At 40.7% G+C, this 25,810-nt stretch overlaps 1 protein-coding gene across 7 annotated transcripts in view; it reads right to left on the minus strand.

Annotated features, from left to right (window-relative positions):
- Positions 1-25,810, minus strand: part of EML6 (EMAP like 6) — a 356,906-nt gene that overhangs the window by 59,205 nt on the left and 271,891 nt on the right. For all 7 annotated transcript variants that reach the window (XM_036873387.1, XM_036873381.1, XM_036873382.1 and 4 more), the window contains 9 exons: positions 23,551-23,651; positions 22,073-22,275; positions 19,422-19,533; positions 19,023-19,150; positions 14,690-14,831; positions 11,627-11,779; positions 11,326-11,457; positions 4,161-4,249; positions 30-206 (listed from right to left, as the gene is read on the minus strand). In XM_036873387.1, the coding sequence (XP_036729282.1) occupies positions 30-206; positions 4,161-4,249; positions 11,326-11,457; positions 11,627-11,779; positions 14,690-14,831; positions 19,023-19,150; positions 19,422-19,533; positions 22,073-22,275; positions 23,551-23,651 (1,237 nt within the window). The remainder of the gene's footprint in view (positions 1-29; positions 207-4,160; positions 4,250-11,325; positions 11,458-11,626; positions 11,780-14,689; positions 14,832-19,022; positions 19,151-19,421; positions 19,534-22,072; positions 22,276-23,550; positions 23,652-25,810) is intronic.

The following is a 25,810-nucleotide window of genomic DNA, read 5'->3' on the forward strand; positions in this document are numbered from 1 at the left end:
AAGTATATATAATAAACATGCAATATTACCTTGACAGGATATGAAAAAAGCTTAACAAAACCAAAATCATCTCCTGTGGCTAAGAGGGAATGGTCTTTGGTGAGACTGGCAGCATTCACATCAGTCACATCACTGTGCACTGGCCAGATGCCCTCACAGGTGGGCCCCAGCACACAGGTCCAAGCGTCCCACTCTATCTTCTCAATCTTGAAAAGAAGGAAGGAAAATTAATATATTTTCGTAAAACCTAGAGATCTTTTTGTTTTATTTAAAAGAAACAAATGGAGGCTGAACAGTTCTAAATTATGACTTTGCCAACACCAGGCATTTGTTGTATGCTGCGGTGCCTAAGTTCTCAGCTGCATTTTTAAAGTGGTATATGCATTGTCTCAATAACACTGTAGTCAAACCTCCATATATGTTCCCCTAGATAAAGTGAACATGTTGGAATTATGGACACCTGACAATACCAAAGGTTTTTAGTTCTTACCTAGACATTTATCACTGTATATGCCATAAGCTAGATCAGGGTTTCTCAGCATCAGCCCTATTGACATCTTAGGAGGGATAATTCTTTATTGTCAGGGGCCGTCCTTTTTAGCGGCATCCCTGTCCTCTACCTACTGGATGCCAGTAGCACCACCTCCCCAGGTTGTCCCCAGACACTGTCAAATATCCCTGGGAGAGGGGGCAAATTGATCCCAATTGAGAACCACTGAGCTAGATTGGTCGATGGGGTTGATCATTTAGCAAATTATTTTTAAAAGTCACAGGACATAACTTTTCAAAGGACTGCTTCCTTGGAGGAAAGAGTAATAAGATTCTGCAGTAATAAGATTCTTAATATTCTTTATGCTCTAGAGAGACCATCTTAAAAGCTGGAAGAGCTGTTCATATTGTATTGCCACGAATATACATTTTATCCTTTAACACTGTTTTGTCTGAAATTCCCAAACAGAAGATTTGCAATTCATGTAGGTTAAATTCTGATAAAACTGAGGATTTTCTTTCTTTTTTTAAAAAAGAAAACAGTAACAATAACACTTTGTTATTAGACTTTCCTGGGGGATTTGATCTCATTTACTTTCATTCAAGATCTGCTAGTATACCTTAATGTTACAGTTTCTTTACATAAGCACTTTAAAGCACTGTTTAAAAGGGTATAAAAAATCATTAGAGAATTCTAGCTAAAATTAAAGGCCAGATTGCTCTCTTTGGATCTGGAAACTGCTTTCTGGTGCACGTTGTTAACGCACCTCGCCTCCATTTCTGTTGTTTTCTGTTTGGTACCACTGCCTAGAAGGGAAATGACAAGATAAAGATGCAGCCAGGATTTTAGTCACAACGTGGGGAGGTGCTATACATATTTTGGCCACTCAAATTACTCATTTAATATTCTGTGTTTCTTCTGGACACATGCAGAATTGGAACCAAAAAGCTGCGGTTCACCCAGTGACTTGGGGTGCCTGAGGCAGGGCCACAGACTCAGGTGACGTGAAGTGGTTCCCCAACAATTACCTCAGTTTTCTGAGGTGCAAGTGGAGTCTCCCCAGCTCCTTATGACACCTTCAACTGACCGCCACAAGAAAAGAAGCAGGGAACCTCCCCTCTAGTTCTAGAAACGGGCTTTCTGGCCACTGACTCCCTTACAGATACGAGATTCCATTTCTGACACCTTCTTTGTCCATCCCCAATGCCACCTCTCTGGGGGGCACCTTTCCTGACCTCATTATATAGGGAGGAATGGGCGGTGAGCTGGTATTGCTCACCCTACAGTCACCCCAACAGAACACCCTTGGCCAGATCTGGACACTGTGCTCTCCAGGGGAAGTATGTCTAACGTGTGGGAAGCTACAGAAATCACATTTAAAGTGGAACATTAGGAGTGATCCCCGTAACTATACTCAATATCCTGTGATAAACCATAATGGAAAAGAATATGAAAAAAAAAGGTATATATATGTATAACTGAGTAACTGAGTCACTTTGCTGTACAGCAGAAATGAACGCAACATTGGGAATCAATTATACTTCAATAAAATAAATTAAAAAAAAAAAAAAGAATGATTCCCTGTAACTGACAAAACCCAAAAGGGGTAAATAAACTTGTTAAAACCCCTGGACTTTAGATGGCAGAAGAGTCCTCCAGGGGTGTCTTCCACAGCACCTTGCCCCAGGCAGGTATGTCACTATCATCATCATTTTGCAGAGGCAGTGACTGGGGCCCACAGAGAGGTTAGTCACTTAAATCCCAGCCTGCTTGGCGAGCAGAGGGAAAGCCGAGCTCCAGAGACTTGGGTTGCTAGTATAGAGCCGGCTTATCTGCACCATGCTGCGTCAGATGAATATAAATGGACATTTTAATATTTGTCATAGTTAGCAATTTGCTGGGTAAGCTTTGTGTTAGTTTCACCATGACTGTTTCTTAAAAAAAAAAAAAAAATCTTTTTTGAAAAGGAAATTTTCAAAATCCTTCATACTTAATTGAAGAGCCTGATAATATTGGTAAGTAAAATGATGAACTACCTCTTTGGACCTCTTAGTACTGTGCCAATACCAGGGTGGCCAGGCTGAGGAGACATTAGCTGGAGGGACTCCCCAACCAACAGCACCAGAGATCAGCCTCTGGAACAATAACTGTACACTGCAGAGGGACAAATTAACTCTTCATAGCCAGAGCCTGGCACTTCAGGAAGACTTAACATAAATTCCCCTTTGGTAGGTTTTTTTTTAAACATAATAATTGCTCATCTGTCCCAAGTTGGCCTCATCCTCTCTTCACCATTTGGTCCGATTGCATCTTATTTTATCAGTAGTATACTTATTTGGGGCACTAGAACAGGTGAAGTGATGGAAAATGCTGCATTGTCTAGGCTGTGGAGTCACACACAGACCCCTCTAGGCTAGGATCACAGCTGCAAGGTCCTTTTACTTTCTTGGAGCCTTAATTTCCCTGTCTGTAAAATGAGACTGATAAATATCAGGCGAGGCTGTTGTGAGGATTGGATTATAGGTATATGAAGTGCCCGGCACTTTCCACAGATGTTCAGTGAAGGAATGACATAATTTAAAATATCCCTTACTCAAGGCTATTAAAGTTTCCCCATATAAATAAGTTAAAATGAAGACTGATCAAAGATAAATAAACTGGAGTTGGAGAGTGAGATCAATCGATCCATTAACAGTTTCCATTAATACAATGCCATTATCCATAACAACTTGGGTTTCTTATGTACTGCACATATATTTCCTTTAGAAACAATGAAAATATTATGAATGGACATGAGTCCAGATGTCTCTGGGAGTACATTAGAATACCGGGATTTGTTTATATTACTGGCTAACTGAAGCTAGAGAGAGGAAGACGCCTGTCCCTCAGTGGCGTACCCTTGACCCTTTTTCCTCTAAGGAAGCAATATATCCTTTTCTTTCATCGAAGGTTACATAGCGAAAAAATGAGTCAGATTGTCTCCTGGGACTAAAAGGATGTCCTTAGTGCTAATCAGGCAATGACTTTTTGGCCATCAGGGTTCACTACATGGAAGCACTGTGCAGACTGAAAGACAAAAGCAGCAAGCCTTTAGGAAGAGCTTTTAGGAAGGCGTTAGTTCATGGATTCAAAAATTTTATCTAGGCTTTGACTTCAGCAATTAAAAAATGGTGTATGTGGCTAAGAGCACGAGGAAAATATGGAAAAAGGAAACAGTCTGCTACATTAGGATGGTCAGGTTGTGGAATGTTTTGTTTTGAAAAATAATTTCTCTTGTTGTAGAAGGTATTTTTACTATTACAAACAGTAACCATTGAGAAAGCACGTTTCAAAACTTTATGTTCATAAAAAGCTTTGCATAAAATGACCGGACATGTAGAATGGGAAAAGTAATATGTAGCATCCAAATTGTTAGCTCAGTCATTGTCTTCTGGCAGAGAAAAATTAAGCAGAATGCCAACTGTGCATTGCTACGTTTGTGGTATAGTAAATCCATATGTCCTCAGAAAGTAGGAAGCCAGGCTAAGCAGTCAGATTTAAAAAATGGTCAAGCTTAAAGATACACAAATTATAACTCATATTAGTGAATAATAATTGATAGGTTTTGTTAAAATGCACATACTAAATTTTCATGAAATACTTTTTAAAAAGCTTTGTGTCTGATTGTTACCTCTGAAGGTCTTATTATATGCCGTTTGCCTCTTGGAGCTTCAAAAAAGAGTTGTTCTTTGGCACCTGAATTAACTTGCAGTAATTTCCCTGTTATGATAGAATAAAGTAGGAAGACAATTAAACTCTGCATTTATCTTTTTGTTATAAAGTGATGAGCATGATTGCAACTATTTTGATTCATTTTATTCAAAGTCTCATAAACTGAGTAAATATATGTTGAATGATCCAGAAGTGCATGTAAAGACAATTACATGGCGGGGTACAAACTCCAAAGCTATGATTTTTAAAAATATGAACCTCATAAAATCTGACCTTGGACATCCTTCAAAACTAGAAGAATCAAGCTTGCTGTGTTTTACTCTGTTGCACTGAAAGTAGCTATTTTTCCAAAGCCTGACAAAAATTTTTTTTTTGCTCTTTTCCCCTGTTGCCTCCTAGCACAGAAATGTAGTAAAAGCAAACTGCTTTGGCAAGAATTATGGCACTGGAAGCAAGAACCTCGTAAGCATTTGTGCTTACTAGGATATAAATTCTAAATTTGCCCTTTAACATTTAGAAACAGGAAGACAAGGACACATACAACAAACTGTAAATGCTCATTCCATTCCCCCCTTCCTTTTTTTACTTGAAAATTTATAAAGAAATCCAAGACTTTTCCCAAAACAAAATGTTGAGCAAAAATAGTCTTTCGGTCGTACGTAAAGTTTTAATCTTGGATTCATTTTGATTAACGTTGAAAAAGATTAGATTTCTTAATTCTCCTCCTATCATATCAATGATCCTTGATGGCCTGAAAATTTAAATGACTCAAAAGATCTACTTTCTAGTATTTTTTCAGCGTGTTTTAAACGATGGAAAGTCTCAAACATATATGGAAGTAATAGTATAAAAAAGCCCTATGGGGCCAATGTCCAGCCTCAATGGTCATTAGCACATGGATGGCCCTGTTGCAGGCACCTCCTTATTCCCTCACCCCAGATGACTTTGAAGCAAATGTCAGATATCCTAACATTTCATCTGCAAATAATTCAGCGTACATATGCACACTAACATTTCCTACTCTCTCGCTTTCTTCCATAACTATTTATATCTAGTTGCCTTGAAATGTCCTTCATGGAAAAAATAATAGCAAAATAAGAACTCCGTGTTACATCATGTTCTTTAAAGTTTAAGTGGGCACCACCTAGGTCTGAAATCTAGTTTGGCTAAACTTCAGGAGTTGCAGGTCTGTTTCTAAGTGACTAATTAAAAACAAGGTTCTCTCATTTCCTAAATGAAACCTGAATCATTTCCAGTTCGCTGAGTTATATAAAATAGTGATTAGGGGGTTTGCCTTGGCTGTGAGGAGCAAGTAAATTTGAAAACGTTTTCTCTGAAATGGGCCCATCTTCCTGACTTTATGGCTCAACATACACAAATCAGAAAAGAAAAAAGGGAGTTAAATCAGCTTTGACTAGTCAGCATTATATGAAAATGAGTAATCAGTATTTTTCCAATGAACTAGATATATCTGCAAAGTATACTTTTAGAATTCTCAAGAGTGACTGCAAATAACGAAGGATGTGGGAAAAGGATTAAAAGATTCAATGAAAACATTCTTTGAATATAGATAATTTTAGATGTTTTTGGCCACGAGATCGATACTAAGAGAACTCAAAGGACTGTAGCTCTCGGATAATCCTAACAACTCACTTTACACCACAGTTTCAAAGATCATACCTTACTTTAAAAACAAACCAAAAACTATAAAAATAGCTCAGTGAAGTATTTTCTGACTGCAGGAATGTTTACAAAACCACTTCTGCAAGCACCAGAAATGCTTTGCAGCTCCACAGACACCTGTGGGTACCTACCAAGCCCACGCCCTTCCCTGAGAACTGCCCTCGACCGTGGACTGGGCCCCTGCGGTCTTGTCTGCACTCTGGAGGTGGAGGTTGACCCAGGAGCGACCAGGCTGGAGACTGGGCTAGGCAGTCAAATCCTCTCTCCTGGGAAATTGGAATCTTAGGCTGAACCAGTGGATGCCTTGCTGGGAGGAGATGTAGCCTTTGGGACTGGGGGTGGCATTTGGGGGCAACAGAAAGTGGGCCTTGTGCAAATGAATTAGGGAAAGCCGGCCTGTGCGGAGAGAGGGGCCACAAGCAGGCACCAGACCCAGGAGAGCAGTGGGCACTGAGATGGGCTGCTTCAGAGCAGGAGAGGAGGGGAGAGGAGGGGAGGGGAGGGGAGCTCCCCGGCTGGGTTCTAGGCGTCTTCTGATTCATTCCTAAAGCCAGTTTCTTGGGAGATGTTGCTTCCTGCTCTTGGATTCTATGAAATATCCGTATCTTCCCAATAAAGTCATTCTTTATTCTTATTTTTAAATTTAAGCTGGCTTGAGTGGGTTTCTGAAATCAAGGATATGAAGAAATTTTTTAAAAATCAATTATTCTTGTGTTAGGAAGGTAGAATTATGGGCGTGTTTTTCCTCCAAATTTTCTTTACTACTGTTATTAAACGGTATTTTTTTTTTTTTTTGAAGCACAGAGGAACTATTTAGGTCACCACTCCTTTTTTTTCCCCACTGCCTGCTGCTCTGTAATATATAACCACGGAAATATTGTGAGGACAGGAGCAGAAGCAAAGAGCAAAAAGTATAATTTGCCCCTGAATAACAGTAACCCTATTCTTTTAGAATCCTCACATTTTTATTAACTGGAAATGCCTATTCACACAGAATAAGAGAATTGAAAGAGATAGCCGTCCCCATCACTAAGCAGGTACAGTAAATCACACATATTGCAGGTGCCTAGAGCTTTATAATCCAGAGCGATTCATACATGTCACCCCAGTTGCTATATAATTTACAAGTTAGAACAATTCCAAAATTGGTACTAAATATACCAAACACATCAGGCCATTTGCAATGAAAATGGGAATGAGATGTCCTATCATGGCTCAAACTGTTAGTTGGTAAAAGATCTTACAGTCCTGATATTTCTGGAAATGAACTAACAGCAGCTAGAAAATACCCTTCCATGTTTTCTCTCTTTCCATATATATTTTTTCTTTCTCAGGCATTCTGTGCAGGAGCTTTTATTCAGGAGTAGCTGCTGTTCCTGCAAAAGCCTGATGAGCTTCTCAGTTTTCCTGGGACCTGAGGTTGCCATGGACACGGAAGGCTGCGGAGGCTGGCGGCTGTGCCATTCCCCACCCGGGACGAGCCAGCTGGCTCCGGCAAGTGTGTTCACTATTTTTGACAAGATCAAAGGAATGAAACAGATCCCTGCTCCTAAGTTCTGCTCTCTACCCTCTGTAGGCGCTCGAGGTCCTGCTGTGAAAAGCTAGGCTGATCTTGAGGCAGGCTGGCACATGCTGGAGGGTAGGCATTTTAGGAACTGGGATATCAGGAGCAGAAGAATATCAGTATGACGCATGTCTCATGGCAACAAAATTGGAGTTAAACCAGGGAAGATTCACGGGTACACTTGCTCTTATTCTCCAGATGGCGTAACTCCTCCCTAAAAATCAAAAATATTCTGTTCTCTTCTCAGGCCACAGAAACCATTTGGTCTGATCCTCTTAACTGACTGAAGGGGCCACTTAGGATGAGAGGCAAAGTGGCTTTTTAAAGACCTTGGCCTCCTTACTCTCACTGTCTTTCCCATCACCCTACGTGCTAGTTGGACCACAGACTCTGGCTTTGGGCAGAATTATGGAAATAGTGAGGTTTGCCTCTCTCCCTGCAAACTGATGGCTCCACATTGAGGACCTTAATACCGATCTCCGCCCAGGCCCCTCTATGGTGGCAGCCCACTGATCCCGCCAAGGGCTTATTCCTCCCATCCGGGGCTTATTCCTCCCATCCGGGGTTTATTCCTCTTTATATCCCTATATCTGACACAGGGCCTACAACACGTTTGAAGAATGAAAAAAAAATAACCTTCCCCAAATGTAAATGCAACTGCAATGTCCCATCTCATCGCCATTTAGGATAGCTACTATCAAAAACAAAACAAAACAGAAAATAACAGGTGTTGGTGAGGATGCAGAGAAGTTGAAACCCTTGTGCACTGTTGGTGGGAATGTAAAATGGTGCAGCCTGCTGTGGAAGACAGTATGGTGGTTCCTCAAAATATTAAAAGTGGAATTGTCATTTTTTCCAGAAATTTCACTTCTGGGCATATACTCAAAAGAACTGTACACCCTGTTCATAGCAGCATTATTCACAATAGCCAAAAGTTGTAGGCAACCCATGTAACCACTGATGGATGAATGGATAAACAAAATGTGGTATATACACACAATGGAATCTTATTCAGCCTTAAAAAGGAAAGTAATTCTGACACATGTTACAACATGGATGAACCTTCAGGACATTATGTGAAATGAAATAAGCCAGTTACAAAAAGACAGATACTGTATGATTCCACTTATATAAAGTACCTAGAATAGTCAAATTCATAGAGACATGAAGTGGAATGGTGCTTGTCGGGGACTAGGGGATGGAGAAGGGGGGATTACTATTTAATGGGTATAGGGTTTCAATTTGATAAGATGAAAAGAGTTCTAGAGATGGATGGGGATGGTGGCTGCACGATAATGTGGATATATTTAATGCCACTGAACTCTATACTCAAAATGGTTAAGATAGTAAATTTTATGCTAGGTGTATTTTACCACAATTAAAAATAACTTTAAAGAAATCTTCCCAATCAAAACATATTCTTCCTATGCCCCAATTTCTCTTGGTCCTTCACTCCATAAAACGTAAATAATAATTGGTTTTAACCCCCTAATGGTCATCGTAGTGGTGGGATTCACATATTGTGTCAGGTGCTGTGTGTGTGTGTGTGTGTTGGGTTCTAAATAAAACTCACCACACTCTATTCTACATATGCATAAAGATGACCCTCACTGTTCTAAAGCTTTCTCACAAAGGGGCATATCTAGGGATGTTAGCCAGAGAACAAATAGGGTGAAATCCTTGCTTTTTAAAAAAAAATGATAAAACGATAAAAAAACGATAAAGCATAGAATATCAAAGAAGGTGGGTGAGAAGCAGCTGCTTCCATTCACCCCCTGGACCTCACTGGTTCCTAGATGTCTCCCAGGTCAGTGTCCTGCTTGATCATACATGCCAGCCTAAGCCCTCGGCACTGTATCCGGATGGTCCTGACGTGAAAGTGAGAGGAACTTATCTGATCTCCCTTTGCCCTTCTTGGGACTTGCACCTCTCACAATAAATGACATGCATGCCTTCTTCCCATCTATTGCACTGTGTAAAACGCCTGCGGGTTGTAACATTTAAGTCCAAATTCTGGTGCAGCAAGTACAGCTACAAGTAAATTCCTGCCTGGCAGAAGGATCAGTCTACGGCCACTACTTCAAGAAACACGTGAAACAAAATATTCTGGCATCTCTGAAATAACCCCTTTTTGGTCAAGGCCCTCATCATCTCTTTCTCCTGGTTTATTTCAGTTGCTTTCCAACTCCAGCCTCACTCACCCTCCCCAGGACGGCAGGGAATGCCTCACTCTAATCCCTCAGAGTTACCTAATGCCTACAGGATAAAGTTCGGGGTTAAACTTCCTAGCGTGAGGTAACAGTTCCTTTATTTGCGGTCTTGGCCTCTCCGCATTCCCTGCCCTTCCCGCTCTCAGCCACTCAGCATTACTGTTTCTTAATCCCCCGTTCTTCTTCCCACCTGCACATAGTGGCACACCCTGATCCTTCAGAGCCTGGAATGCTCGTCTCAGATGTCACCATCTGGTGAACTTCTACTCAGCTTTCAAGATCCATCTCAAAGGTCACTCCTTCTATGAAGGCTCCATGGATTGCCCTGGGAGCTCTTTCCTCAGAGACACCACTTACTACCACAATAGACTAAAACTTCTCTGAAAGCTGGGACCCTGCCTGTTCCAAAGCAAATCTGCCCCGGACTCCAACATCAGCCAAGTCCCCGGGATGGGTTTTAAAAGTGACCCACCCTAGAGCACGGATGCTGCACCCTGGGTACTTGATGCTGGCTTGGCCCACTCTGAGCCCCTGCTCACCACTTCCCCTGTGACCCACCATTTCTTACTCCCTTGCTTTACCCAGTCTGTGCTCTTATATTGTTCAGGTACAAGCATGTCTCCCGCACGAAGTTATAAACTTTGTAGAGAGTAGGAACCACGTATCACTCCCTTCTGGATCCTCCACATTTTATGGCTTAAGACTGCACATGGCAAGAGCTAGATTTATTACATAAATAAACAGACAAATCCCCATGGCATCTGTGGGCATGACTTGGAGGAGGTAGGGGGTAGGTTGGGAGTTTTGAGAGAAACCAGAGAAACTCTAGGTGAGCTGAATGTAGCTTCCTACCTCCAGTGGAGGATGAAAATTACTTGAAACCTCTTGGGCAGTTCTCTGGGAGATGGAGAATTGGTAGGAAAAGGGAACACAGTAAGGAGGAGATACAAGGCAAGGACACAGCATGCCATACTCAGAGGTGAAGTGGTGGCTTGCTATGGTAATAGAAGGTAGCATATATCTTCAGCAGTCTTAAAACTCAATGGCTTGAGTTAATAATAATTATAGGGACTTCCCTGGTGGCGCAGTGGTTAAGAATCTGCCTGCCAGTGCAGGAGACACGGGTTTGAGCCCTAGTCCGGGAGGATCCCACGTGCCGTGGAGCAACTAAGCCCGTGTGCCACAACTACTGAGCCTGCGCTCTAGAGCCCACATGCCACAACTACTGAGCCCACGTGCTACAACTACGGAAGCCTGTGCACCTAGAGCCCGTGCTCTGCAACAAAGAGAAGCCACCACAATGAGAAGCCCATGCACCGCAATGAAGAGTAGCTCCCGCTCGCCGCAACTATAGAAAGCCCACGCGCAGCAACGAAGACCCAACGCAGCCAAAAATAAATAAAATAATTAAAATAATAATAATTATAGTAGTGGTAGTAATAATAGTAGTAGCAGTGGTAGTAATAAAAATAATAATAATATGGAAAAGTACTCAAAATGTTAACAGCAGCTGCCTCTCGGTTCTAAAATTACAACCAGTTCTGTTGTGAGTTTCCCCCTCTGTTTTTCTTTAAAACTCAACTGCCATTTGCTCTGGAAACAGCATATGAATGGACATGATTTTTAAAAACTGAAATTATATTTTTAAAAGCCACAATATACTTTACCTCTAGAGTCCCAGTCAATGTGTGTAATGTAACTAGAAGCACCTTTACAGATGCCAACCCTTTTGCTTGTAAGGACGTTGTAAATATCCACAAAGTTATCGTGGGACGCCACAGCGAGGTATTTTCCTGTATCTATAAAGAAAAAATGAGTGGTTAACACCAAAACATTTTATGTGGGAATTTACTTCCAGGAACTTAGCATTTTTAAATGGGTTAAAGGTCAAGGAAATATTTTAAAAGGGTCCACTCTTGTAACTTTTTGTCCCAACACGTTTTAAAAAGTTTTTGCTGTCATCTTCACCTTTTGAAAATTTAATGTCAGAGATCATTTCTTTTCTGTGATGGAAGGAGACCATGTCTTCAACAGTGTCGGCATTTACAACCAGGAAACTCCCATCATTCAAGCCAACTGCTAAGGCTTTCCCATCAGGGGAGAAGGCACAGCATCTTCCACCTACAAAAGAATCCACAAAGAGCACTGTTGTGATCCGCAACTTTGCTACCAAACAAAGCAAATGAAGAGATGGGGAAATGTGCATATGTTCATGGACATGTGACTGTGTCTTTAAATTAGCACTCCTGGTGAGAAGAACTAAAACTTCATAATTTAAAACATCTCTTCCCTCCAAACCCAAGGACAATGATCATAATATTAAAAATAAGTTTTCAATTTCTTTGAGGTTTATCCATTCATTTCTTCGTATCTGAATACCTGGAGTTTTCAAAAGACAAGTAGAGTGAAGGGGGAAAAGGAATAAAGGATTAATATAACCAGTATTTCTGCTCCCAAGATGTGATACTTAAGAATGGGAGTTCTGTAATAAAATTTCTGGAAACGAATTTTTTTCATATCATGCTTTACACACAGAACTTACTTTAGAGCACCTTGGTGTTCTACTTTTAGTCACTCTAATTCTCCGATCCGTGGATTATAATCCATAATTCTAGAGGTGGAAGATTTTGTTCCTGTCTCTTCTGTCATGAGAAGAACGGAATATGGACATTCTCTCCAAGGGTGTCTACAAAACTGGGCTGAGGGGGCTACATGATCGATGCTTTCTACTGCTTTGTAGGGTCACAGGGAGACATTTCCGAACAAAGAGTATGGACTCGGTGGGGGGTATATTTAATAAGAATCCTATTTAAGGATATGCCCCTCCCTGGCCCTGTTCTTCTCATTGTCAAGACTTTGGTGAGCACAGCCCTAGGATGGGACAGTCATGCAGCCTTGTGCTAAGGCATTCCGAAGTGAGCTTCCACACCCACCCCTCAGCCACTGTTCAGAGCAGGCTGAAAAGCCACGTTCACACCAATAACTTTAAATTGGCTCATCTGAAGTATAATATACCTTCCTTCCTTTCTTCATCCATTCACTTTGCAGTTATTTACCTACTACGAATCAGGCACGGTGCTAGTGCTGAAAGAACAGAAAGACCAGCCCTTGAGGAGGGACAGCAAGATTAGGTTAAGCATAAATATTTATTGTACGAATGATAAAAGGGACAGTAAAAGGGAGAGCTATTAATAATTACACCAGGACACCAGCTGTAAACTGGGTTGAATGGCCATCCTAACTCAGATGTGTTAGTTGTTCTTTTGAACTAATTTTTAACCTAGTGAATAAAGTCCATTGGCTGATATTCAAGTCACTCACAGCGAGGACTTGGTCTGTTATTTCCCCAGTACAGATCAGTGGCCGAATTATTCAGTCCTGTAGTGGGTAAGAGCGTGGGCTTTGGAGTCAGACTTGGGTTGGAATCCTGGCTCCACCACTTACTAAGGCCCAGAAGTCCAGTGTGAAGACAGGCAATGTGGTGGAGGAAGGCACCGTCATGCAGCGGTCACAGGCGTGCTCTCTGAAGCCATGCTGCCTGAGTGTGAATTCAGTTCCATCACTTACTAGCTGTGCAACTTTGGGCAAATGACTTAAGTTCTCTGTGCCTCAGCTTCCTCATTTGTAAGTGGAAAATAATAAAGGCCTCACTCATTGGGTTCCCATGAAGACCAAAGGCAAAGTGCTAGCACGGTTACTGGCTCAGCAATATTAGCCACTGTCTTTACTGTCACTACTGTCTTGACACCTTTTTTCATCTTATCCCCCTAGAATACTCTCCCCATGTCTATTTATAAAAGTACCTAGCACAGATACTCTAGGGCCAGGCCCCGATCTCACCCTTTCCTGTCTTAACTTTCACAAATCCTTTGAGCCTCGGCTCTTAGGTTTCCTCCCTGATGGAGTTGTCTCTGGCAGTGGGCCTTAACCCTGAGCCTCCATGATACCTTGTTTGTGCCAGAGATCTTTTGTTTGTCTGTCCTCACCCACTCTCCACCCTGCTCTGTGCCGGGAATTAGCCTGCCTGGACTCTATCAGTGGGCCTCTCACCCCCTGGCTTCTGATTCATTTGGTCAAGGGGCAGCAGGAGCAGGAGACTGGAGGGAGGGTAACGGGGAAGGAAGGATAAAGCACGGGGAGGCTGCGGCATGTGCCCCCTTGGCTGCCTCCCTGTGGGGTCACTGCATGCCGGCTGAATCTCCGGGCTGACGATCACAGCCCCTGCCAGGCTGTCATCTCACACGGCTCTCACTTTCAAGGTTCCAGCAACTGCCCCTCCTCTTGTCCCTTCAGGCCCAGGGCTGGCAATGGTACCCGGCTGTTACTAGCTGCATCGTGCTGCACCAGCCCTGGTCATTTCCTATACCCTGCCCACCCCTTTATAAATAGTCCCGTTCTGAGATGCTCCTCAAGTTACCCAATTTGAATGGACCAGCCGTTGCTGGGAATCTGTTCAAATCTTGTCCGTCTCTGACACTAGAGACGTGACTGTTCATCCTGGGATCCCCGGCGCCTGATATACTGAAGCTGCTCAATAAATGTTTGCTGAATTTGCACTTCTTGGTATACCTCTTAGTTCTAGTGCATACGGGTGTTCAATACACATTTATTCGTTTCTTGATATTAACTATTATTTTTAAACTGACTTTCATTTTTCAGTAATAAAATCAGTTCTGGAGACTGTTAGGTATAAAAATAAGCAGCATTCTTTACAAGCTGATGAGTTTCAACTGACTCCCACAGTTCTAGATGAGAAGAGGAAGGACATATTGCCCCCAGGTGGCAAATGTCTGTGCAGTGCAAGGAAATAAAGAATAGAGTTGGGCACTGGTAGATCAGGCCAGCCTTCTGGAACGATTCTGCAGGTGATTAGCTATATGTGTAGCAACAAACACTAAATCCCCATCACCCAGCATATCTGGGGGCATGTAATAGGTGTGCTCGGTAAATATTAGCTGGATGAACAGATGAATGAATCCAATACTTTCGGATGTAAATACTTGTACAGATGTGTACGGGGACGTCACGTACCTTTTTTGAGTTTCCGTACTGCCAGCATACGGTGCTGGGAGGATAGTTCCCAGATCCGCAGTGTTTTATCGTCGCTCACTGTTGCGCAGACAGGCAGGCGAGGGTGAGCCGCCAGCCCCCATACTTCTCCTTCCATGTGCCCCTGTAGGGGAGGAAACGGGGCAACAAAAACCAGTTCATGCTTCTCGGCTAGCCCTTCCCGCAAGTGTCCCAAACAGGTTCAAATATGAACAAACACAGTTTGAGTTTCCTGGAGCCAAAGTGATTGTACTGGATAAAGTTTTCGATTGAACTTGAATCTAGAGCTGGGCCTGCGTGATGCTAAAGCATTCATTTGGAAAGCAAAGTAGGGACTCACATTGCTCCTAAGTTTTGTTAATATGATGCCGAACATCTTTCCATTTAGAGACATCCGAGTAAATAAGGAACTGCTCTCATTTTATCCTGTTGTTTGACATTGAATAAACACAGTATATATGCATCTTTTCATAAAACAGCTTGGTCACAATGACACAAACCACTTTCTTCCATAAAACCATATTCTAAAAAATGGAGGTACCACTTATCTCTGTCAGAGGAATTGGACAGCAATATTCTTGTTAATTAATTCTATTTCAGTTCTTTGAATGCACAGATTTGGCAGAGCAGATTAGAGAGAGCTAAATTTTCATTTCAAGTGTCCTGGGTATAGCTCAGGGTTAGCATTTATTCACAAATTGTTCTATCCAGGGAGCACAGAAAACCGAAAGGGGCTTGATAGGCATTGGACCAATTCCACATGCCGACGTCTTACCAAAAACACACTTAACTGGCTTAGAATAATAACTGAGATGAAACAGTGTTTAACGAATGAACAATCAGGGAGAAAATGAATCTGATTTTTCTAACTCATCACTCAGTAAAGCAGTGTAAAGAACAGATTAGATACGGAACAATAAAACAGACCAGATTGTTTACTGAATTTCTGCTTTTAGTGGCTAATTATAAAAAGGCTTTGCTTAGTAAAGCAAGAAGGAAGACCATACACAGGCATCTGAAAGGTGTTTGTAGTTGGAACGCTTTCGGGAACAGGTGGCTCTCCAAAGAGAAACTGGAAGATTCCGGTTTAACTGGGAAGCTGTTTGAGTAAAACAGTAATTTGGCAGAAGATACAAAGTTCCCAATACAGCTGACATTCAAATATCTGAGAAGGGCGTAGATATTGGTTTTGAATTTATTAGATTTGGAGCACCCAACATCCCCAGTTTTCTACCCTTTAGAAGCCTCCCACCCCCAAGGCCACGGTCAGAGGATGGGTCAGGTGTGAGCCCTCCCTTGTTCTCCACCAGACTGGATCTGCCTGGGGCTCTTTTACAGACTGAGTCCTTTTGCACACAGAGGACAGGGTTGTGGGGCTCTGAGACCCTTTCAAACCACTGCATCATATATTGATTTAAAATGGTATTTCTTTAATCTAATATGATTATGTACTTTAATTCCTGGATCCTATAGGAACGGACAGTGAGTGAGGCAGGCTGGAAGTCTCTTGAGTGGCACAAGGAAATGAGCTTGGGACCTTACTTTCCTCCTGACCACCCTAAAGCTAATAATAACCAGCTGCATAATTGACAGTTGATTATATTCAAAGTGTGTACAATGGGGATTTTCAGAACTCACCTCCTGTCTCTTCTCTCCTCCCCCCAGCCTATTCTCTTAAAAAAAAAAAAAAAAAAAAAAAAAAAGCAATCTATTCCAAGTAACATTGAATTGCCGTGCTACAGAAACTGGAAAAATGGTTCTGAAATCTCCACACAGCAGGATAGTTGATGGGCTTAACCACGCTGCCTCTACTATTCCTAAACTTTCCCTCGGCGTCCACCTCTCAGGACAGGACTGTCAGCCCCTAGAGTAAGCCCTATTCCACCGCACAGAGCACAGGGCTGGTCTTGGCAGGAGCCCAACGAACACTGATTGAACTGAACTACTGAGTTCTACCTAGGAGGAGAGGGCAAATGATTGATAGACTGGAAGAGGAAAGAGAGATGCTGAGATAAAGGAAAAGAATGGCACACGTGTAAGGAGAGAAGATGGTCCTCCCAGCTCCACCGCCTGCCTGCCTAGTGCTTAGGGGGCCATGCCTTCTGCACTGTTTTCATGCAGTCTCCATGCTGAGGCGTGTGGAGAACAGTCTGGTGGAGTGACAAAGAAAAGGCTCTGGTACCTGACAGAGTTTGGTGTGAATCCCAGCCCTGCAGTTCTTAGCATTTGGCTGTGGGCAGTTTACTGGGTTTTGAGCCCCTCATCTATAAAACAATTACAACTAAGCAAAGCTGTCATGGAGATGAGAGAGGAATTTTGTACAACAGTATTGCCTGACACATAGTAGGTGCTCAATAAATGGCACCTGTGGTTATTTGCATTATTAGAACAACAGAAACAAATACAGTAAAGAATAGAGTTGTAGAGAATGAAAAAGTGAAAAGCCTTTATTGTCAAGTTTAAAACATATTTAAACAAAATTAGCTCAGCTATTATTTACTTTTTAAAATTTGAAAATGTAGAGTTAAAATCTTACGGTGCTATTTAAATCATATTGTAGTATAAATCTTACAACATACTTAGCAATATAGCATGTGGCAAACAGTTTAAAGTCTCAAAAATCTGAGGATTAAAAAGAAAGAAACACTGAACTTTCAATAAAATTAAATAAAAAGTCATGGTCAGAAAGAAAAAGAAATTAGCTTGGAAGGAAAACGAAGGCAAGTGCAGCTGCAGAATAAGGAAATCGCCCCTCAAGGACGCATCTCAGCACAGTTCTCAATCTGGGCTGCCTGTAGCAATCAGCTACAGAGCTTCTGAGGTTTGCTTCTAACACAGAACTTTTTTTAAAACACAGATTCTTATTCAAGATATCCAGGGTGGGACCTGAGCACATGCACTTTAAAAACCTGATCCGTGATGTGTGTGCAGACCTGCTCTCAGGTGTAGCAAATCAGAGGGCCCCTTTCAGTGGGATTTTGGGGGCTAGTCCTAATACAGCAAGGCTGCAGGCATGCATCAGGTCAGGGAAGGAGGCCTAGCTCCTCAGACCCACAGAAGTCCTAAAGCTTAGATAACCAGTGCATATTCTTTCCACTCCACCTTCTGAACCCACACCCTCATCCCTGCCCGTGCCTCTTCCATCTGTAACTATGGCCTATCCATCACCAAATTGGACAGGACTACCTCCTCACCTCCACAGACTCCCACCCCCTCAGGTGACGTGTGATCACTTCTTCGATCTTAGAGGATTCTGCTGATGTTTATTTTAATCTGATTTTACCTGAATAACATTTTGAGGGGAGAGGAAGTGTAAAGACTATGTTATATGTTTATGTGAATCAAGGCTGAGACTAGAATGATGCACAAAATCTAAGGAGACACATATATTTGGTGTATACAGAGCAAATAATTTTTATTAGTTTGACAGATTTTGACAGATCAAGAGGAAATATACCCAAGAAGCCCCACCCACACCTGGACCTGATTTAGACAATGAGATTATGGACTTTGAACAGATACTATGATGGGATAAGGCTCTTGGGGACCTTGGGAAGGGGGATGTATTTTGCATGTGGTAGGGACATGATAGTTGGTGGCCAGAGGGCAGACTGTGCTGGACAGGTGACCCTCATGATGCTCCTGGTTTTCACACTCTTGTGTAACCACCTCCCTTTGAGTGCGGTATAGTCTGTGGCTTGTTACCAACCAATAAAATATGGCAAAGGGGATGGATGTTCATGATTACACATATGTGATGATATGATTATGTTATTTAAAGTTACTTAAAGGCACAGTAGTACCCGTTTTTCCTCTTTCCCTTGCTCTCTCTGAGGAAGCAAGCAGCCATGCTGGGGAACCCCATGTGACGAGGAACTGTAGGCAGCCTCTGAGAGCTGAGGGTGGCCTCTGGCCAATAGCCAGCAAGAAACGGAAGCCCTCAGTCCTGCACCCCCAACGAACTGAACTCTGCCAACAACTCGAGTGACCTTGGAGCAGATCCTTCCACAGCTAAGCCTCAGATGAGACCACAGCCCTGGCCCTCACTGCAGCCTTACAAAACCTTAAACAGAGGACCCAGTTAAACTGTGTTCAGACTCCTGACCTACAGAAACCATAAGATAAGGAATGTTTTTGTTTTAAGCTGCTAAGTTTGTGACAATTTGTTATACAGCAATAGATGACTAATACAGCATTTGCCAGACCCTGAAAGTGAGTGTCTCCTTAAATTTTGCACCCTAAGTGACCCCCATTGCCTCACCCTGGTTCCAGCTCTGGTGTGAATTGTGGTTTAGGATGTGTGCAAACACAGTACCTGAATGAGCAGTGTCATTGGGCCGTTCTTATCAATTTCCAGGATCTCTCCATTTTTCGTTCCCACCAGGATATGTCCATGTCCCAAAGTGATGGCACGAATTGAAGGGTTATCTTCCAAAAGCAAGCCTGAGGAGGAAAAATTGCATTTAATACTGCAAATGTTGTATTTAATATAATAAAAAATAAAACGATTGTAATGATTATATAAATTCTGTTTTTATAGTTCCAAAGTACTAGGTACTAGGCAATTATCCTTGATATTTCTACCAGGAGCCAAGGGCTCTGAATGTGGAAGAAAAAAAGACAGTTGATTTGGTAATGGTTTTCCAAGAACTTAGTACTATCTTTTCCATCTCTATGAACAGAAAGATTTCTACTGCATACTCAGGAGTGGCACCTTTTGAGCTGGTTGACAATGCTGCTCTTTTAATGGCATAAGTCTTCAAGCATCTTTCAAACATATCATCCCAGAGTTCCACAATTCCATCCTTTCCACCTGTTACAAAACCCTGTGAAGGCACACATCAGAAGAATTATATACACATCAAAATGACAAGGTACCCACCCAGCCTCAAAAGGATTTCCCCTTGGGTAAAGAAGCTTTGTTTGTGTTTTCTTCCTAAGTATAGGAGGCTGAAAAATCTGAATGAAAACATAATATTAATATAATATTTTCTGGAAGCATCTCTCCCCTATTTCTCTAGCAGGATTAAACACTTTCTCATTGTGTGTCCATTTCACTTTCTTCAGACCATTGGTTGGAATTTGGCACCCTGAATCATGGACGGTCATTTCTGTGCCCAGTCCCCTGACTGGAATGTGGATTCTTACAGAACAGGACCAACCTCAAAGCCTGGCAGAGTTTCTGGAATCTCATATACTCCTGCTGAATGAATTGGAATTAACATCACAATTAAAAATGACTGTTAAATATTTTAAAATATTTACTTCCAGGAAAAACATCATTATTTATTACTAAGAGTAACTTAGGTATTTCATATAACAAAACTATCCTGCTATTTTGTTCAATACACAACAATTTCCACAATAATTAAAATCCAGATTAATTTTTACAAAACCTGGAAAGGAAAAAGCTTAACATATTGGGTATTTTTTGCTAGATGATGATTTTTACTCTTGTTCTAAGCTTATGATTTCTTGGCTTTATTAGTTTTCCTTTTTGGCAACTTATATATACAAACTGTTCTTTAAAAAGTTGGTTTTTTTTTTTTTTTAAAGAAAAATACTGAGTAATTCATTCTGTTTTCTCAGAAACTTCTAATGTACTTCATTTCAATGAAGTTTACAAGGAATTAATATTGTGGAAGTTTATTACATTAAATATCCTTATTTATCCTTATTATAGATTGTGAACCTGGGGACATTCACTCTCCAAATTAAATTTAAATGCAGTATATTATAATGTGATATCCCTGCCGTTTCCCATGATTTTTCAGCTTAAGTTACCAAGCAATAAAAGAGTTTAAACAAGTTATATCACATCAACTTCTGAGTCTACAAAAAACTTTGCATTCTGCTTTAATCTTTTCTAAAACTTGAAGTTTAATCAAAAACAAATTTGCTAGTGAAAAACATCTTAACCACTACAACAACCATTGTAGTTGCACATCTAACAAGAACCTACTTCCATAGCGGGATCAGCATATTTACCTGGGAACAGGTAAATGCAAAATGAGGCTTGGCTCAATAAGGTGTATTAGGTGGCTTAGACTGTTTGGAGGTCAGAGAGCACACATAAACTGGTACCATCAGCAAACTAGCAGTGAACAAAAAATTGATATTTTCTGGCAAATTGATTGAAGAAAGTGTTTTAAGGGCACTGAAGGTAAGTGTGATCTATTTATTTTTATTTTTTTTGCCATGCCTCGAGGCATGCAGGATCTTAGTTCCCCAACCAGGGATCGAACCGTGCCCCCTGCAGTGGAAGCACGGAGTCCTAACCGCTGGACTACTGGGGAATTCCCAAGTGTGATCTTTATTTAAAACAACAACACTGCAAGGCAGGGGACAGATCAGGACAAAGACGAGCTTGAGTAGAAATACAGCTGGTGTGATGGTTAATTTTATGTGTCAACTGACTGGCCACAGGGTGCCCAGATTAAATATGATTCCTGTGTGTGTCTGTGAGGGTGTTTCTCGATAAGGTCAGTATTTGAATCGCTGGATTCAGTAAACTGCCTTCCCCAATGTAGACGGACATCATCAAATTCATTGAGAGCTTGAATAGAACAAAAGGTAGAGGAAGGACAAAATCACCCTCCTTTTTCCTGTCTCACTGATTGAGCTGGGACATCTTATCTTTTCCCACCCTCAGACTGGGATTTACACCATTGGCTCCCCTGGTTCTCAGGTCTTTGGACTTGAAGTGAATTACACCATCGGTTTTTCTGGGTCTCCAGCTTGCAGATGGCTTAAGTGGGACTTCTCAGCCTCCATAATTCCATGAGACAACTCCTTATAATAAATCTCCTTTTTGTATATGTATATGTATGTGTATATCTCTGTCTATATCTACATCCTACTGGTTCGGTTTCTCTGGAGGACCCTGACTAACACAGCCAGTGAAAAGACTTCACTCTGACACGCTTGTTAAAACTGAGCCTGTCTACACAGGAACAAGCTCGTTATCAACATAACTTCAGGTCATACTGATGGGAGGGACAATAATCCAAACACCAGGCACTTCCAGGTCTCTGCTCATTGTGCCACCGAGGTGGAAGACTATGTTGAAATATTTCTCAGGACTCTCTTGCTACTGCGTGTCTGCATTTATCCCAACACTTCTTAAGGGGTTCTTAGGAGTGACAGCCAGGAAGAAAAAGTGCGAAAACAGAAGAGAGAAGTTGCACATAAAGAAATAATTATAAACAAAAGAGAAATTTAAAGACCATTTGTGCTCCTCTCCATTCATGACAACTACTTCCTAATTCAAAGGGTACTGTTTTTACACACAGGCATCCTGTTGGTGTGGACCTTCCTAAGCCTAACTTAAACTTTTAGAAAGCTAATGAGGAAAATAGACTATACCTTATCCAATGCATACATAGCAAACACGGGCCCGTCATGAGCTTTCACTGTCTTTAGTAGGAGAACATCCTTCCAAATAAAAATATCTCCAGTAGCTGCTCCTGAGAACACCAGATCTTCCATTCGTCCATAAGAAACGCACATCATTGTTTCTAACTTTCCAACACTTCCAAAAATTCCTCTTTTAGAGGTGAAGCCCCCACCTGGAGTGGACCAAGAGTATTTATTACTTTTTGAAAAATTGACACCTTCTATGGACATTTAGAATGACTATCTTCAGTGAAAAACCCAGTGTGTCTACATTATGTGTCTACATAAAGATGTATTAAAATGGCAGAAAATATCATAACAAAAACATTATAAAAGGTTTTCTCCTTCACGCATTAATTCAGCGCTTGTTGAATCCCTACTTTGTGGCGGGCACAGTGGTTGACACTGGGGTATAACGGGGAAGAGTTCCTGCCTTCAAGGAACTTAAGGTCTGGTCGGGGAGAGAACGTGATATACATCTCTAACCAAGGTTCAGCGCAAGTTCTGTGCCAGCCAGAGGAAGGGGTGACTGAGTGCCCTGGGGAGCCAGGCAAGTCTTCCTGAATGCTGACCAAAGGGAGTGAAAACAGCAGTGGCTGTAATGTAAAATGTAAACATGTTTTATGTATGTTTCGCCTCAATTTTTATCACAGTGACTTTGGGGTGAGAAAAATGAATCACTGTGTAGGAGAAGTACATCAGATTTGTTCCTTAAATGTTCACATTTCCCTGTACTTTCTTATTAGCACTGAGAAACCCAGACTCATTCCAGACAATTGTAGGCAGGCTGGCTCTCCAGACATGGTGGGTGCCATGACCCTTTCTTCAAAAGCAGAAGGCATTGGAACAGTAGCTTATTTATGTTTTGCCCAGTAAAAGATTGGGCTTGGTACCAAAGTTGATACTAAGAATTCAGAAACAGTCCCAATGAAAGGTCTGACCTATTAGTGAGAAAAACAAGATATCCTTCCATGTTTTGTCCTGCTTATTTACTCGTCCTTATTATCAGCATTATAAACCACAAGTATTTATTTTGACCACTTACTGTGTGTACTGTGTGTCATATTTAATTCATGTGCTAAATGCAGTTATAAACTAATAAAAGAACCCTCAAAATATTGAAAATTGTATTCACCCAACTAAAGTGATTATTTCCTGCTCAGTAGTCCAACATAATCACTGCTTTCAGGACTGATGACTGAATATAAAAATAATTATTTTCACAGCAGAACATTTCCCAAAGCTTTCTAGATATTGATGAATATACACGGCATCATATAGAGTGTTCTAAGCTTCACAGCTCAAACATTATTTGGGAGCAAACGTCTTTTAGGCATACTTTAATTTTAGATTGCAGAGATACGCTAGGTAGTGGTGTTGGTTGGTTTTTTTTTCCCAGCTGGAGTAAAACTTTCAACCACATAAAGGATAAACCCTAACAATAGTACCTGCTTGTTGCCAGAATTTGATGTGCTTGATCCCAACCGTAACCAGTCTGTCAACATGGTGTGGGTTACACTTTACCACAAATATCTTATCTTTATGTCCTCTGTAAGAGACAAATAGGGGAAAAATTCCAGTTTTCATGACAGCACTGCTAGAGAGTTTTATTAAAAGCATGCATTTAGTCTAACTTTCATTAAGCACATCTAATAGGACAAGTAAATTAGAAGACGATTTAAAATACACATGGGGTCTACACTAAAATAATGAGTTTTGGTTTTTCTTCGCATGTTTGAGCCCTTTCTTCTTACCCTACCATTGCTACCAAAATCTACTTAATTATGCTTTAAACAAATGAATGAAATATTTTAAATGGATCAGAATGTCTCCATAAGATAAAATTAATGCCACAACTATAGAATTGTAATTCTTGGGATACAGAGGTCTTGTATAAGAGGAGGGAGAAGATACTGTAAAAGTATTAATGAGAAGCTTCAAATGTAATATTCTTGCTGGGGAAGGCATAACTTTGGGTTAAACAGTTTCAGCTAGAAATGTATTCACAAGAAGCCAAAGCCCCTGGCTCACATCCATGGAGAGAGAAAGGCTGTCGTCTATCGATTTAAGGCACTCAAGGATGCTGTGCATTCAGAAATGTAAGTTTATAACCCAAGAGGCAGAAGGACAAATATAAAAGTGAGGACTGACTGTAGGCTGGAGCTGTAGACCAGCATTCCACAGTGCCAGGGAAATTTCTGGTTTAGAGTATAAAGTAATCACATTAGAATCTAAGGATTTACTGGTCTTAATGGACTATTTGATGGTCTTCTCTCGTATACTAGGACCTAACTTTCATTATGTAAAAGAAAAGCAATTAACATAAAGAACATGACTGACTAGTCTCCCTTATGAATACAGATACAAAAATCTTAAATAAAATACTAGCAAGGAGAATCCAACAACATATTTAAAAAACAGTACATTATGACCAAATGCAAGGGTGGTTAATTATTAAGGAATCAAATAATACATCATATTAATACATGAGAAAAATTATGTTATTTTCACAGATGCCAAAAGGGCATTTCACAAAAAAAATCTAACGGTCACTTGTGATTAAAAAAGTACTCAACTAACACTCAATAAAGTAGGAATTAATGGATGTTTTAGAGTTATTTCTTAGACTTTTATATTTCCCTGCAGTTCTTGACTCTCATTGAGAAACACAAATTCATTCAAGACCAATTATACACAGACTGGCTCTTCAGATGCTGTGTGCCATTATCCTTTTTTTAAAAACAGAATGTGCTGGAACAGTACCTTATTCATGGTGTGTTTGTGTGTGTGTGTGTGTGAACTCGAAAGTCAGATTCTTACTTAATGTTATTCCCAATAAAGTCAGGAACAAGACTATCACCACTACCATTTAACATTGTACTGAACATATTACCTAATGCAATTAGACAAGGTTTAAAAAAATTAAAGGCACAGGAGCTGGAATGGAAGAGGTAAAACGATTTCTTTTTGCAAATGATAATAATTATATGTCTAAAAAATTCAAAAGAAAATAACATAAAAATAACTACAAATAAGATAATTTAGGAAAGTTGCAGTATATAAAATTAAATACAGAATCAATAACCTTAATATATATAATATCCAGTTGAAAAATATACTGGAAGAAAGGACTCTATTTATAAACAATAAAAATATCAAGGCATAAATTTAACAAGAACTGTGCACTATATGCAAATGAGTACAACAACCACAAAACACCCCATATTTGTAAGATAGAAAAGTAGACTTAAAAAAATGGAAACACATTCCATGTTCTTGGGTTTGAAAACTCAATCATAAAGATGTTAATTCTCCTAGCTTTGCTTATAAATTCAACTTGATTCCAATAAAAAAGAGCATTTAGTGTCTGTTCTTTAATCTGGAGTTAGACACCTTGATTTTAAAGTTCTTATGGAAGAATAAAACAGCAGTAATGGCCAGGAAAAGTCTGAAAAAGAAAAGCAAAGTGGGAAGAGTAGCTCTCCTAGATATTAAAACAATTTATAAAGCCTTCGTGATTAAAACAGTGTGGTATTGGTGCACAAAGTGACTGACAAACCAATGGCAAAATAGAAAATCTAGAAAGAGACCCAATATTTAAATGTAGTAGGTAATAAAGACAGGTCTCAAATCAATGGGGGAAAAATTAATACTTAAAATAAATGGTGTATGTTACCACATGCTGGCAAGGATGTGGAGCAACAGGAA

The sequence above is a fragment of the Balaenoptera musculus genome, chromosome 13, assembly GCF_009873245.2.
Source record: "Balaenoptera musculus isolate JJ_BM4_2016_0621 chromosome 13, mBalMus1.pri.v3, whole genome shotgun sequence".
In the NCBI taxonomy this organism is placed as follows: Eukaryota; Metazoa; Chordata; class Mammalia; order Artiodactyla; family Balaenopteridae; genus Balaenoptera; species Balaenoptera musculus.